General features: G+C 43.5%; 1 protein-coding gene across 2 annotated transcripts in view; it reads left to right on the top strand.

The window, feature by feature from the left end:
- Dcr-1 (Endoribonuclease Dcr-1) overlaps positions 1-9,158 on the top strand; it is a 61,266-nt gene extending 52,108 nt beyond the window's left edge. Inside the window, exons 18-21 of one of the 2 annotated variants that reach the window (XR_011507394.1) lie at positions 1,957-2,122; positions 5,869-5,944; positions 6,225-6,497; positions 6,658-9,158. Coding sequence is in view for 1 of the 2 variants with exons in the window: in XM_070522144.1 (XP_070378245.1) it covers positions 1,957-2,122; positions 5,869-5,944; positions 6,225-6,408 (426 nt within the window). In the remaining variant the exon portion in view is untranslated. Of the gene's footprint in view, positions 1-1,956; positions 2,123-5,868; positions 5,945-6,224 lie in introns of both variants that reach the window. The other variant, XM_070522144.1, reaches the window with a different exon arrangement.
- Positions 9,159-16,200: the final 7,042 nt, after the last annotated feature.

The following is a 16,200-nucleotide window of genomic DNA, read 5'->3' as shown; positions in this document are numbered from 1 at the left end:
AAACAACTTTTGTTTTTAACACTACACATGTTTCAGTTCATATCTTATTTGCATTTCTTTACCTTTTTTACCTTTCATTATTGTGAGAACCTCAGCGTGTATAATAAACTGTAATATGCACCTTTCTAGTGCTTTCTCAATAAATGCACAATTAAAGAAAAGCTTTAGCTCTGGAGCTTTTATCTAAATACGCACGTGACAATAGAAGAATCATTTTTCTTGGCAACCACTGCATCAGTTTCATGAGGTTTGTTTTATTTAAAAGAAAAAGTTAAAATCGGTAACTCTAGGAAGTCGATTTTCAATTTGCACCATAAATTCTTTTAGAAAGTTTTTCAAATGGCAAAACTTCAGAAAGCTCAAGTGCTAACTTTACAACTTATAACACCGTAATAAAAAAAAAAAGGATATTACAATTCTGTAAGCTGCACCTCATACTGCATGTAAAGCAGACAAAATTGATGTATTATACACCGCTCTGAAATATACCGCTAATTTCTGAGTAGGACTTTTGCAAAACGCTCATAATAGTGGTAGCAGCTTAATGTAAGCTGTCATTTCATGTATCAAAATTGTCCCCTTGAGATGCTCTAAAAGATGCAGTTTACAGAACTGCGATAGCTATCTTTGGCACAGAGTTAGGGGTTTGTAAAATTGAATGTACCAGAAACTAATCGAATATCAAATACCTCTCAAATAGTTTTCACCATTAATACTGTTAAAATCTTGTTCAGGTGCTAGTACTCACAATTTTAGCAAGTTTTTGTTGTAAAATTATCTGTTATAAAGCGCTGTTTTGTAAAAGTCGAAATGGAGCATTTGGAACAGATAGACAGTTTGTTTGCATCCCCGCGATTCTTCGGAGAGTATTTATGATAGCGGTTTAGAAAGGAAAGTCTGGCTCTGCCATGTGTAACTTCTTGCGTTTTATGTTTACTATGAGCCCCAGGATGAAATTTATCGCACTTTCCCTCCAATTTTATGTTTGATTACACGCACTAGAGAATTGTTAAACTATTTTAAAAATATTTGTATTTACGAATAATGACTATTTAATTCGAAGACCGAGTCGAATTGGGCATTATTCAATATTCCCACACACCTACTTCTCTCGCAAAGGTGGTAGTTTGGGCACGTTGGTATTGGTATTCCATATGGACAAGTACAGAAGCGCAAACTGGATTCAGATGTAAAGGAGGCACACAGACACACACAAAAGCACTACTTTCAACAGTTGTGAGCACTTGTGACCTGTTGCTACTTTATACCCCACAGACGCAAGCGTAGTTAGAGCAAGTCAGTGCAAAGTAGAAGGATACCTGCCAGAACTGACAACCTATCAAATTTAATGGGACACTAAAAAAAAATATTAAGTTGATGAGTTAATTCAATGACCCATCTGTCTAGAAGCCTATCATCGTTTTCTGGGCGCCAATTTACGAATTTGTCACATAGAAAACTTCCTCTGAAAGTCCTGCTGTCACAATTGAGGAGTGCCTCAATTTGAATCGCCCACTTCAAAGCTGAGACCGTGGCATAATGTCCACATTGCCACCTCTGCTGCTACCAGCGGATCAGCCACTTCTCTCTAAATATGCGTCGGCGTCATTCCTCAAACCACTTGCCACCCGTTGTCATGACGTCACACCATGCGTCACACAAGAGAGGTTCCATACTCCATGACAGGTGGCGCCACTGATTTTCCACTTTCGTCATTTTCTCGCTTACGTAAGCTCTCTTCTCGCTACGAGTGACGAATTCGTTATTGCATAATTCATTATTGCATAAGCTCTGTCTTTCAGTCAGGCTCAACTTAATACTTTCCTCTAGTCTCCCTTTAACCCCTGGTAGCACTCCAAGAAAAGTAAGTTGTTTTGGCTATGTTCATGTCACGCTTCTTTTGTCATTCCTGCTTTCTTCCAAGCACATCAGGCAAGCGCCTCTCTCTCTCCACAGGAGTACTACTTGGAGGAAGAAGAGTGCGAGGAGGCAGAGGAGGTGGAAGTGCCCAAGGCCCTGGGCGACATCTTTGAATCGGTGGCCGGCGCCATCTTCCTCGACTCCAACATGTCCCTGGACACCGTCTGGCAGGTGTACTACGCCATGATGAAGCCCGAAATCGGTGCGTGTGCTGGAACTCTTTGCACCATGAAGTCGTTTACTCCGGTTCTTAAAGGGCTGCTGACACGATAGTTTCGACTATTCATTTTCTGGCGTTACATAAAAGTTCTAGACTTCTAAACTCAAGAAAATGTAGCAAGAAACCTCAAAGCGCTGCCAACAATTTAATAATAATAGCTTTTCTGCAGCCAGATTGGGTTTCATTTTCCAGGAGGATACTGTGTTGTGACGTGATGACACAGTATGTGGTCACGTGGGGGCAGAACATTGCGACGTTTGGACGCTCACTCTGGCTAAATCGGTCATCTGTAATGCTGCTGCTACATCGGCCATAACTACAGATAGCAACATATGAGGTGATCGAGCGAGCTAGAGTGAGTGTCATAACGATGCCATGTCCTACTCCCACCCGACCTTACTTTGTGGAGAAATGCATTGGCGGTGCAGTTAATTTGTTAACAAAACATTGTTTTACGCATTAAAGCACACAAGTAACTGGAACGCCAGTGCATTTCTCCGCAAAGTTTGGGAATTAATATCTCGAAACTGGTGTCGTCCTGAGAAATCATTCCGAGTGGACGCACCGTGCAAACTTCACGGCTAGAATTTGGGAATTTCAATATGTGTCGTAAGGCAATTAGTTAAAAGTTAATTAGTGATTTTTTGTTAATTAGTTGATTTTGCATTTCACTTTTTTTTTTTTCTAGTGTCCGCCACTTCAAGTAGACCACCTCATGAAGCTAGAATTGAGCTATCTGCCATAGGCAACATTTAAAAATGTTTGAGAGTTCGCTGAAACACCCTGTATAAAATGCAGGTTAATATTAAAGGACTCTCTCTCTCTCTCTCTCTCTCTCTCTCTCTCTCTCTCTCTCATTGAAGGGTGGCATATAACCAGTGGCACAAACCCAGAGACCCAAGTTAGTGTGAAAGAGGTTAGATACAAACAAAACGGAAATTGGGTAAAGTAACCAAAAAATGCTAATTGCACTAAAGATTATTTTGCTGGCTTGATTGCGGGTGCAGCCTCACCAATGGATGTCTCGGACCGGAAGTGATGCACCAAAAACATGTGTGACTGAAGTGCCACATAGATGGCTGAACAGACTGCACTGTTTCAAAAAGTCAGAAATGAAAAAAAAGGGATTTTTACAGCCCAAATAAGTTGTGTGGCACAAACCTGAATTCGTGAAATTTATTAGCCATGAATATGCCCCAAGTTCCCAATTCATAAACAGTTGCGGCGATGATAGTGTACAATTTTACAGCATGTAATTACAAAAGCAGCCTGAAAGCCCTGATTCAAGAATTGCATGTGCTAATTATACAGGCAGAACTAGCAAACAAACGAACAAGAGATCTTTGTCTGTGTTACATGGCTTCCACATGTGACTTGTCAAAATTGTAGCTCCTTTCTTAATAACGATGGTGAGGGAATACTGGCGCGTAATGTATCGTAGCGGTCTATTTCAGCTGCTGCTGTTATCTCTCTTGTGAGCCTATTTCTGTTGCTGCTAACAATATTGGAGCCACACTCCTTCCAATGTACTTGCAATGTACTGCCAAACCTTTAATGCCCGTGTTAGATTATTTTTGCTGTTCTTCATTACTTGCGATGTTAATCTGTAACCACAAGTCATTAACAGCTCATGTAACCATGAGGATTAACGCATTAGCTCTTTCCTTACTGCGACATTGGAATTCAATCAATTCGATCAGCAGCGTTTGAACATGTTGTAAAACATTGACGTTGTAAATCTTCACGAACAGTGCTATGCACCATTTGAAATGAAAACTGCTCTTTTACTTTTCATCAGCTTTAGAAATATTCGGCCCATTGGGGAGTCTTAGAATATAAAAATAGGACAGGAGGTATTGTTCCAACTGGCCTCCAGTGCTTCTCGCACTTCCTAAATCCAGCAATGCAAAATGTGCACTTTTGGTCGGCTCGGGTAAATAATTTTGAGAGGACAGCAGCAGTGAAGACATAGGAAGGCTTGCTGGGTTGTCTAATTTTTTGCTTAGATGGCTAGTTGCACTAACAATGCCTCAAAGACCAACACGTGCTAATGAGTGCATGTCTAGATTATGATGTTCTACTAGTATCTAAAGCTGCTTAACTTTTTTTTTTTGCAACTTTTATCTGCTAGCACTTCCACACTGTGTGTGGAGTGTTCAGTCGTTAGAGAGCATGCAGTTAATTACTGACCACCCTTCTGCACAAGCTTCGATAGCAGTCTGACTGTTTACTGTTTCAATGCAGCTTGTGCAAATGTCCTTATTCATTACTAGAAAGGCCGTAGAAACCATGTGAAGGCTCCAGTGTAAGTTCAAGGTGGACACAAGGCCAGCTTGCTTACTGAGAGAAGCCGATTGAGCACGATAATTAAGTATTATGAAGTAGATGTTCCTTGACATGGCGACCACTGCATTCAAGAGCCGTAAAGAATGCAGAAAGAATGTAAACAAGCACTTCGTGACAGGAGTCAGAACAAATGCTCCCCGCACAACAGGCGCATACCTGTTTTCATTTCACAGTTGCAATGTTGTAGCTTTCCTGCATAACATGGGAATCACTGTGGCCAATATTTATGCTGCCAAATATGGATAAAATTTTGTTTTCGTTTAGTCTAACTTCGAGGAGTTGGAATGCAGGAGCAAGGAACATTGCATTTTGTATACTTCAGATTTATTTTTTTCTCTCAATACTTTCAGTAAAATCACAGTTTACTCTGTTCATTCACTCTTCTTGAGATGCTTCTTAAAAATTTTACTTAAGAGTTCTCAAAACCTTTCTGAGAAGTTATTGCTGCTTTCGTTCAAAATTGCAATGATTAAGCTGCAGTATTACGTATCGTAATATACGTTGCGAATAATGCTTCTTGGTATAAAATGGTAAAGCATAAAAGCACCAAAAATAAATAGATCTCTGGTGGTAAGGAAAGAGTTTAAGTAAATTGTTGCTATGCGACGTGACTCACATGCCAAGCATCTCAAAGTGCTAGCTTGCACAAAGGGAGCTAGTAAGGATGTTATGTTGCTTTTGTAGGCATGCATCTGTGGCCTAAGGGGTAGAGAATCGGGCTGCCGTGCTGGGGCACTGAATTTGAAACTCACCACTGGACACATGCCTTTTTTTTTAATTGATAATTATTAACTAGGCCAGACACAAGATGTGCCAAACCCAGGAGAGGTAGGCAAGGAAAGCTCCATTTAGAAAAAAACATGGAGAAAACAATGAATGTGATTTACTGTACATAGTCATGTCCCTAATACTATGAGCATATAGCAGCATATCCATACATTCACGGCAGTAAAGGCTGCCCTTTCAATGCCTGTGGCCTGCCATGGCCTTCCTGGATAGATGTCTTTTGTGTAAATTGGAGTAAATTACACTGTCTCCTTGATAACGAAATTCAGACCAACGTTTACCCACAAAATGTGCAGAAAGGAACCCCCCCACCTCCCCCCAAGACCCAGCGTGGATGAAGAGTGTAATTCCATATTTAACAAGGTTTAACTCGATCCCTCACTATTAAGTACGCCTGAGAAACAAATATTTTCATGTGCCCATTTTTGAGACAGTTCCCGACTGCACATTTATTAAGGTTTACACTGGTCCTTTAACATCCGTAGTTAGGCATGCTTTGTTTTTTTATTTCTTTCAGAGAGCATGCTCTAAATATACAATTGTTTTTGTTTCTGCACAAAAGGATAACGGAATGCATTTGCTTCTTCTCCTTCCAGAATATTTCAGCACGCACGTGCCAAAGTCCCCAATCAGGGAACTTTTGGAGCTGGAACCTCAGACTGCCAAGTTCGAGTGAGTACCAACACCGTGCCAGTTTATACTGATTGGCTAGTCAGCAAGTAAACACTGGCTACAGTTGTTTATTTAAAGGGACTGGGAGTTCTGTCTCATTGAACTGAACCATGGAGATTCTAGTGGAGGCATTGGGAGGAAGCTACAGTTTTGATCCGATTTTTCTCTTCGTGCACATGCAAAATGCAGAAAGGTTTTCACTAGACAATCACGCTGTTAATACCTGCAATCACAAAGATGGCAGTTCAGTCGTATTGAAACGAACGCTTATTCACTGCAGGCGTGCTGAGATGACCCTCAATGGCAAGGTGCGGATCCGAGTGGAGGTCTTCGGCAAGGGCCGCTTCGTCGGCGTCGGCCGCAACAAGCGCATCGCCAAGTGCACAGCCGCCAAGAGGGCGCTGCGGGCACTCAAGCACATGCGGCAAGAAGGCGGCAGCGCCAACATACACGGCACCTTCTAGGTCGTCGTCTGCCGGCGCACCCTCAGTCCGACTCCTGCCTGCACCTTGCTTTGCTTCATTTCCATCCCTGTGTGCCATCTAATTATGATGCAAGTGTTGCTCTTTATTATTATTTTTCTTCTCTTTGTCGTGGATCAGAGCTTGGATCGTCACCTTCCACCGCCATTTTTTGCAAATTCTCTGCACTCCATCTAGCCAAACTTTGGTGCTGAGAAAACCAGGCGGAATTCGTCTGTTTGTGTTTCGCAGGGAGTTCGGAGTATGCGGCGGCCGTTGATTCTTCAGCACGGCTAGTCGTTCGTACAGCAAGAGTTACTGTGGACGTGGGCCACTGGACATTGCTTGTAGGCAAGGTTTTGTGACTTGGAAGTGTTGAGACTCTCCGTACGGTATTTATGAATGCATTGTTTACTCCCTGTCAAGGTAACTGTCAGGGGAGCCGGTGGGAACCGTTCCCTCTACCGGTTCATACTGATGCATTTCTGCAAATCGCCTGCCAAAAGCAAGGGACCCCCGAACCTGAAGATGCCTTGCCGGAGGTTGCTAACGTGATCGAACTGAAGCTACGCTTTTATCTGTGATTCTTTAGAATGAAGGCTCTTGCATGTGAAGGCAAACCCGCGGTGTTTTTAGCTTGCTAGAACTTTGTGTCTCCTGTGAGTTCTGCCATGCTTTTGAGACATTTCACTTTTTTAATCTTCCTTAGCGTCTATTACCATTGCCAAGTGCACACTCACTATAAAAGCACACTAATGCAGCAAGAAATATGCGCGGCAATAAATGTGTTTGTTGTATTTTGCGACGTGACCGCGTCACGGCCTGTTTTGGTAAGCGTTGTGATGTGTGGCGTGCCGTTCTGCGTATGTGCGGAATAGCTGGTCACTGGAGCAATGTTGCTCCTTTCGTGAAGTGTTACAGCCACTAGAAGGGCACGAATTTTCTCTTGCACCCTGTAAATCAACCTAGCACGCTTTAAAGCTTTCTCTTGGCTGTTTGCACGGTGCAGGTTGACGGTTGCGCGATCAGTTCGCTCATGATGAATTCCATTGGTCGATTCTCGGGCACCACCAAAATCCTCAAACGAACGCCTAGGCCGCACTATAACTTTGCAGATGCAGAGATCTCAAGTGGGAACTTCCTACTGCTTTATGCCGGACCAACGAGGAAGCACTACGATGTGCCGCGGGTGCAGCCGCACCCTAATGGAGAGCAGGAGAGAGATCCACCACGAAGCGCTTCGTTTGCACCCATACCTCAACAGTGAAGCAGGGGACGCATATGCTGGGCAGTACTCCTGCTGCACCGATTAAATTTGAGGCTCACCCATGCGCCATGGAGCAAGTTGAATAAAAACAAACACTGAAAAATGTAAATCCACTTCGAATGAGAAAAAAAAAAAGAAGGAAAAGTCTGCTCCACGTCGACCAGTGGAATTCACTCTTAGTCTTCTTGGTCTAGTCTCTGCGCAAGTCAGTGGCATTTTTTCTTTTGTTTCTTTTGGCGTGTTTGCAAGACAAGTTGCCACTATTAGTGAACTTCAGTCATACCGTACCAACATGAAGACCTTCTTGCAACGTATTTGGTGCTGATGCGATCCGTAACTTATCAACTAATGCTGGGTGACATATCTTTGGTAACTATGATTGTTCGCTTTTTTTTTTTAACCTGCACACAAACTGTGGCAAAGCATTTCTTTTTGTTTGCTTTAGCTTAGTAGCTACCTTTGAGTCACTTTGCAGCATTAATCATCTGAGTATTTGTTGTGTAAATTAGCGTATTTTAGAACAAACTTTATAGCAGGAGCACCCATCTTTGATAGATTATGCTCACCATTCACTGGCTTGATTTTGATGCAGTTTCTTGCATTTAGAGAAGGAGGTTTAAATCTACCGATCCTTTGGAGGTAGTGTTTTTTTTTTTCTGTACTTCGGTCTAGAAAATTGCCATAAAAATCATAAAATGTAAAAGCTAAGGAAGCATCGACTTTATGACTGATTAACTAGGCAACAGAAACTGTACCATCTACAACATGGAGAACTTGCAGACTTATCATCGGCAAGTTGTAAATCTAGGGAATAGATAAGTTGTGAACTGGCCCGAAATGTTTGTGAATAGGACTTTTGCAAAAATGACAAGCTGATGCTAGAATTCTGTGTAAGCTGTAAACTAATGTATCATATATGTTCATTTTGAGCACTCTAATAGATATCTGTTCTTGGGTATCGAGTTTTGAACATGGTGCTTCAATTTCTTTGAAGTTATTTTCAGCAACACAAGAAGTTTGAGGCCCTAAATGAGAATTGTGCTTCCAAAAGTGAATTAAATTTAAGTGATAATCATGCTGTCTGCATTTACACGGTGATAGTATTACTGTGTTCAATGTGTATTTTATTAGTGAAAATTTTCGAGCCAAGGTTGAATGGTCACTCTCAAGGGTGCAACCCACTACTGTGGTTCTGCAAATAAAGCATACTCTTTGATTGTGCCTACTTTTCGTTTCTGACTGTAGCATTGTATTGCCAGATTTCTGTAAGAGGAAGTGAAGGGACTCGCACGATATTGGTGTCGTTTTTGCATTGTTTGTTTTTTTAGCCGTGGTTGTGTTTGTACATAGGTTTGCATGAGCTACAGCCATTAACTTCACAGGTTCTTTTGATCTGTGCCTGCATTGCGTGGTGAAAATGAAGTTCACAGAGCGCATGAAAGAAGTGCATAAATGGAATAAACAGAAACTCTTTCTATACGTTTTATTTGCTGTGTCTTTGTTCGCAGAGACTTTATTGCAAGTTTAGCTGGACACTGCTGAATAGGAACTCGCCACGGTAGTGCAGTAGAAATGCGCAGTACTATTTTGCTGCCGACTGCGAGGTCACTGGTTCAATGCCCGCCTGCCGTGGCCGAATTTAGATGGGAGAAAACTGCAAGAACATTTGTGTACTGAAGCGCACACAAGGAAGCTCGGGTGGGTAGTCAAAATTATTTCGGAGCTGTCCGGTATGGCGTCTCCTCATATTGCGTGTGTTACGTTACGGCGTTAAATGACCTAAATCAAATCAAACCACTTTGCGAGAGGCTGATGTTGATTTTTATTATCAGCGTCAATTGAAACACTTGGTGCTTCTTCTGTCGAACCTAGCAAAAAAGCGATGCACGCAAGAATGCTTTTGGCACTTTAGAGCTCAAGCAGCAGAGCTACTCCTTGCTTTCTTTTTTTTGTGTGTGTGTGATCGCAGCACCCGTTTCACGTTGTCTGTCGTCAAGCTGTGACGCCACAGCACCGAAAGTATGCCAAAAGTATGAGCTCCAAACTTGTGGCACGATCCGCTGTGCAAATCTTGATTTATCCAGTCCCAACTTCTTGGCACTGCTCCTCCCACATTTGAATCAATCCACGAGAGCTGCCAGAGTCGTGTCAACTTTTCGTGGAGAGGTAGACCCAGACACACGCCGACTGTAAACAGCACCAGCATGCCATATTAGGAGAACGGCTTCCCTGTTTACACATTTGTGAAGGCCTTCATTACCAAGTTTGTCAGCATCAGTCGCGTGACATGATTTCCAGATGTTGTCCAGGCAGAATTGGCATACGTTCAAATGGAACGACAGACCAAAGTTGGTGCAGTCAGACAAGGTGGCATCAATGACCACGACGCAAAGATCTTGCCTCATACTCTTGTCTCATCGATGAGTACAAAATCCACCAGTTGTGGCGAAGCGTACCAATAGTGACAAGGGCAAACTGGCGCCCTATCAACCAGGTTCACTCAGAGGTTAACTTGTCCACCCAAATACGTTTTGAGCCCCCTACTTGATGTACAGGTGGAACCAGAGGCTTCGGAAGTGAAGCCCAACTGGGCCATACAGCAGCAAACTCTGAAAAGATTTTTGTCTAAACTATGAGAGTTACAAAACAAATCAACATATTTCAATAATCTGCTTCATCTTAAAAGCCTACATTCATCATCATCAGCCTGGTTACGCCCAATGCAGCACAAAGGCCTCTCCCATACTTCTCCAGCAACCCCGGTCATGTACTAATTGTGGCCATGTCGTCCCTGCAAACTTCTTGATCTCATCCGCCCACCTAACTTTCTGCCGCCCCCTGCTACGCTTCCCTTCCCTTGGAATCCAGTCCGTAACCCTCAATGACCATCGGTTATCTTCCCTCCTCATTACATGTCCTGCCCATGCCCATTTCTTTTTCTTGATTTTAACTAAGATGTCATTAACTCGCGTTTGTTCCCTCACCCAATCTGCTCTTTTCTTACCCTTAACGTTACACCCATCATTATTTCCATAGCTCGTTGCGTCGTCCTCAATTTGAGTAGAACCCTTTTCTTAAGCCTCCAGGTTTCTGCCTACATTAAAACCTACATTAAAACATGCAATAGTTTGTATGTGAACTTTGATAACACTGTGCGCATGCAACCATTACGCTCTGCTGAAGTTTCTTGACATAAACAAATGCAAATAGCGTGAATATGCTTCCTGACTGTAAATCCATTTAGTTCCTTCAGCACGACGCTAAATCTACGGCGCACGTTCGCCGCCAGCTCGTTACGTCACGGCGACAGTGCTTCGGCAAATAGTCCCAGTCCGAAACTATACCAGGCCCTTAAACTTTGCCTTTTAAGAGTGGAACGCGATAGCATTAGAAGATTCTCGACTGTTCCTCATGCTGCCCGGCAAGTGCAGCCTATAGAGACGTTTAGCTTGTACGCTATTCCGGAAAACGGGAGCGGTTTGGGCGGATTACCGGATGGTCGGGGCGTAAACGTGAGCGGTGAAGCCGCCTGGTGTTGTAGAGCTCAACCAGACAAACGCAGAGCTAAAACTGCAGTAACTCACCATATCCTGCTTCGCCATTCGTGCAAATTTTTGGCAGCGGCGTAATTGTGAACACGATTACGCCACTGTCGAAAATTTACGCCAGCAGCTAAGCAGAATACAGTAATTAGATCTGTGTTTGTGTGGTTGAGCTTTGCGCCACCGATCGGGCCGCTCACCTTGACGCCCCCGCTAAACCGGAAAACCGCCCGCGCTTGCCCGGATACCGGACACGCTAAAGGTCTCTTATGTAACCGTAATATTTACCGGGAAACGCTCGCGGCAAACGCAATGCACGAAGGCGTGCTTTCTGGTAGAGACGCGGCCATGGGCCGCGATGCGGCTGAGGCGAGCGCCATCTGGAAGTGGTTCAAGGTTACTGTATATGCTACCTTTGGTAGCATATACTACCTGTGGTAGCACATACAGTAACTCTAGTTCAAGAGAGTGGGCGCGCCGCACCGTGGACTAGATATTTACGCGCCGGCGTGCGCAAATGGTGCATTATATGCATCATATACAAACGCTGGAATAGGGGTTTGAGTTTCCGCGTAACAGAGTTGTGTTTTCAGTGCGATAGCAATTGCATGGACACTCCAGCCGCATTTCTGCCGTCGCCGTCGCGGTGAGGTTCTGTATGAGTGAAAGCGTGCGAGGGTGAGCGGGGGAACGCGGTTCAATCGCGCATGCGCGAGCGGGGAACGCGGCCCGGATGTGCGCCCTCTCCTGTGGCGCGCGAGGCAGAGGGGTGAGGCGAGGGAGGAGGGGCATTCTCCGGCGGCTGCTACGGTGCCTCGATGTCCTCCTCGCCTGCTGCTCCGTACAGAGCATGGTGTAAGACTTATAATGTTGTTACACCGTGGACAGCTGGAGTTGGACGGAGAATGTTCGTCGAACAAGGTGAAAGTTCTTACTTCTGTCGCTGCTTGGGACGGCGTGCAGGTTTGAATAACAAAACCTGTCGCTCGCCGGCAAACGAAAAAAGCACCACGGCAACTACAGAGCCGAACTTGCAGAACGGGCTAACTTGAAAGAAATGCCATTTTCACAAATGCGGCCTGGGATATCCTGCTACCTCAAAGCAGCACTGGCAGTCGTTGATGGTAAGAAGCAAGATGTACAGGTCCACCGGCACCAGCAACAACTGACCGTAAAGTCCCTTGAACTGCAGGCTATCCTATTTGCCATAGAGAGGCTTACGGGAAAGGCGGAAATAAGTGCGGAAGACCACAGAAGCAAAGGGTTCACAATATTCACCGAGTCCTTGGACGCTCTAAAGGCGCTCACGGGGATGCCTAGAGCCGGCACGTGGGTCCATGATATTAAAGAGACGCTAAGGAGAAGAACTATTTCTTCTGCATCAGTAAATTACCTCTCTGCGACACCAAAAACACCACTCTTACTACGATAAGACGCTTGGTAAGCCAGAGAAAGCGCAAGAACGAAAGACAGGTGGCGACGCCTCCTTGAAGTTCCCGCACCTGGTCGCTGTGACGTCGTAGATTTTGATGGCATCTTCTAGGGCCTACTTAACTACATAGCGGTACAGATTGACTACATCGTGTTCTAAAGGAATCGAATATTAAACATGGCTTTCAGGAACCTTTACCCAGCTAACGCGGCCTAAATGAACACTGACGTGACGTCGGGGTTTTGCGCGAAATTCAAATACTGATACTTCGACCTTCATTTTCTCATTTAGTAATCACACTATTATTTTGAAATGACTTCCTGCAGTGTTACCAAACAATGCTTCATCAGACCAAACTGATTTGTTGTTTCGCTTTAGTGTCCCTTTTAAGAGGAAGCTTTAGCTCGGGCCCAACTCCGACGCGGCCTATTCAAATACATGTAAAAACGCAAAAACGTTTTTCTGAGATAACCCCTGGACCGATTTTAATGAAATTTGTTGCATTTGAGAGAAAAAGTTAAATTCTAGTGACTGTTGGAAGTGGAATTTTGATTTAGGGCTTGAATTTTGTTAAAAGGATTTTCGAAAATTCAGACGTTTGAAAAAAATAGAAGCACGAAGTTTACAAACTAATAGCTCTGCATCAAAAACAGATATCGCGATTCTGTAAACGGCATCCATTACACCATATAAAGCGGACAAATTTGTTATGTCAGTTTACATCTTACGTGAATTTGTTACGTTGTTTACGAGGGTTCTGCAAAAGTTGTAGTTACACATTTCCCCATTTCTTGAGGTTCATGTGTAACATATCAATTTTGTCCGCTTTAGATGTGCTATCAGGTACAATTCACAGAATTGCGATATCATTTTTTCTTGCTGAGTTACGGAGTTGAAAACTTGATAGTTTCGTTTTCTGAAAATTTGCGATTTTTCCCAAGTTTTTATAAAAAATTGACAACCTAAATCGAAAATTCGAAACCAACAGTCACTAGATTATAAGTTTTTCTTTTAAATGCAGGAGGCCTCGTCAAATTTGGTCCAGTGGTTACCTAGAAAAACGAATTCTCCTTTTACATGTATTTAGATAGGAGCACCCGAGCTAAAGCTTCCTCTTAAGGTCGCATGCGCATCTCTTTATCGGGATTACGGAACGGGCGTGCGAGTGGACTGGGTTCCGGTGCACTCGGGCAGCATCGGCAATGGTGCGGCCCACAGTGCAGCAAGCGAGCTGTTATATTTTCCCTCTCCCCTCCCCTGGAGCCGGCCCCTCTCATTCCTGTGCGGGAGGACCTGGAGGACGAGCGCCTCAAACTGCAGGCAAAACGGGAGCTGAAGACACCACACAAAGCCCACCCTTTGCCCAAGGGGCTTCCTCAGGGCGCGCCAGTACTGGTGCACAAAGCCTGCAATTCTTTCGTTCGGGGCATCCACTTTGGGATTCAGCCACAGGGATGCATGCTTCGCGCCCAGTCGACGAATGAGCCCAGAATAATTTTCCCAGAAAAATGAAAAAACGGTAAGCCTATAGCCCATGAAAATAATTATTCAGGCAGGTCTAATAAATTGTCTTTAAAGCAGCGGTTCGTCATATATATCAATTCCCACGCATTCACAGACCCGCAATAACACGCCCAGTCAGCGAATGAGCATAGAATAATTTTCCCGGATAAATGAAAAAACGGTAAGCCTATAGCCCATGAAAATAATTATTCAGGCAGGTCTAATAAATTGTCTTTAAACACCGGTTCGTCATATATATCAGTTCCCACGCATGCGCAGACCCGTATTAACGTGGCCAGTCGACGAATGAGCCCAGAATAATTTTCCCGGAAAAATATAAAAAACGGTAAGCCTATAGCCCATGAAAATAATTATTCAGGCAGGTCTAATAAATTGTCTTTAAAGCACCGGTTCGTCATATATATCAATTCCCACGCATGCGCAGACACGTATTAAGGCGCCCAGTCGACGAATGAGCCCAGAATAATTTTCCCAGAAAAATGAAAAAACGGTAAGCCGATAGCCCATGAACATAATTATTCAGGCAGGTCTAATAAATTGTCTTTAAAGCACCGGTTCGTCATATATATCAATTCCCACCCATGCGCAGACCCGTATTAACGCGCCCAGTCGACGAATGAGCCCAGAATCATTTTCCCGGAAAAATGAAAAAACGGTAAGCCTATAACCCATGAAAATAATTATTCAGGCAGGTCTAATAAATTGTCTTTAAAGCACCCGTTCGTCATATATATCAATTCCCACGCATGCGCAGACCCATATTAACGCGCCCAGTCGACGAATGAGCCCAGAATAATTTTCCCGGAAAAATGAAAAAACGATAAGCCCACGAAAATAATTATTCAGGCAGGTCTAATTATATGTCTTTAAAGCACCGGTTCGTCATATATATCAATTCCCACGCATGCGCAGACACGTATTAACGCGCCCAGTCGACGAATGAGCCCAGAATAATTTTCCCGGAAAAATGAAAAAACGGTAAGCCTATAGCCCATGAAAATAATTATTCAGGCAGGTCTAATAAATTGTCTTTAAAGCACCGGTTCGTCATATATATCAATTCCCATGCATGCGCAGACCCGTATTAAGGCGCCCAGTCGACGAATGAGCCCTGAATAATTTTCCCGGAAAAATGAAAAAACGGTAAGCCTATAGCCCATGAAAATAATTATTCAGGCAGGTCTAATAAATTGTCTTTAAAGCACCGGTTCGTCACATATGTCAATTCCCATGCATGCGCAGACCCGTATTAAGGCGCCCAGTCGACGAATGAGCCCTGAGTAATTTTCCCGGAAAAATGTAAAAAACGGTAAGCCTATAGCCCATGAAAATGATTATTCAGGCAGGTCTAATAAATTGTCTTTAAAGAACCGGTTCGTCATATATATCAATTCCCATGCATGCGCAGACCCGTATTAAGGCGCCCAGTCGACGAATGAGCCCAGAATAATTTACCCGGAAAAATGAAAAAACGGCAAGCCTATAGCCCATGAAAATAATTATTCACGCAGGTCTAATTAATTGTCTTTAAACCACCGGTTCGTCATATATATCAATTCCCACGCATTCACAGACCCGCAATAACACGCCCAGTCAGCGAATGAGCATAGAATAATTTTCCCGGATAAATGAAAAAACGGTAAGCCTATAGCCTATGAAAATAATTATTCAGGCAGATCTAATAAATTGTCTTTAAAGCATCGATTCGTCATATATATCAGTTCCCACGCATGCGCAGACCCGTATTAACGCGCCCAGTCGACGAATGAGCCCAGAATAATATTCCCGGAAAAATGAAAAAACGATAAGCCTATAGCCCATGAAAATAATTATTCAGGCAGGTCTAATAAATTGTGTTTAAAGCACCGGTTCGTCATATACATCAATTCCCACGCATGCGCAGACACGTATTAACGCGCCCAGTCGACGAATGAGCCCAGAATAATTTTCCCACAAAAATGAAAAAACGGTAAGCCTATAGCCTATGAAAATAATTATTCAGGCAGGTCTAATAAATTGTCTTTAAAGCA

Source organism: Dermacentor albipictus, chromosome 7, assembly GCF_038994185.2.
Source record: "Dermacentor albipictus isolate Rhodes 1998 colony chromosome 7, USDA_Dalb.pri_finalv2, whole genome shotgun sequence".
In the NCBI taxonomy this organism is placed as follows: domain Eukaryota; kingdom Metazoa; phylum Arthropoda; class Arachnida; order Ixodida; family Ixodidae; genus Dermacentor; species Dermacentor albipictus.
The sequence above is the reverse complement of the archived record's forward strand: the minus strand, read 5'-3'. Positions and strand labels throughout refer to the sequence as shown.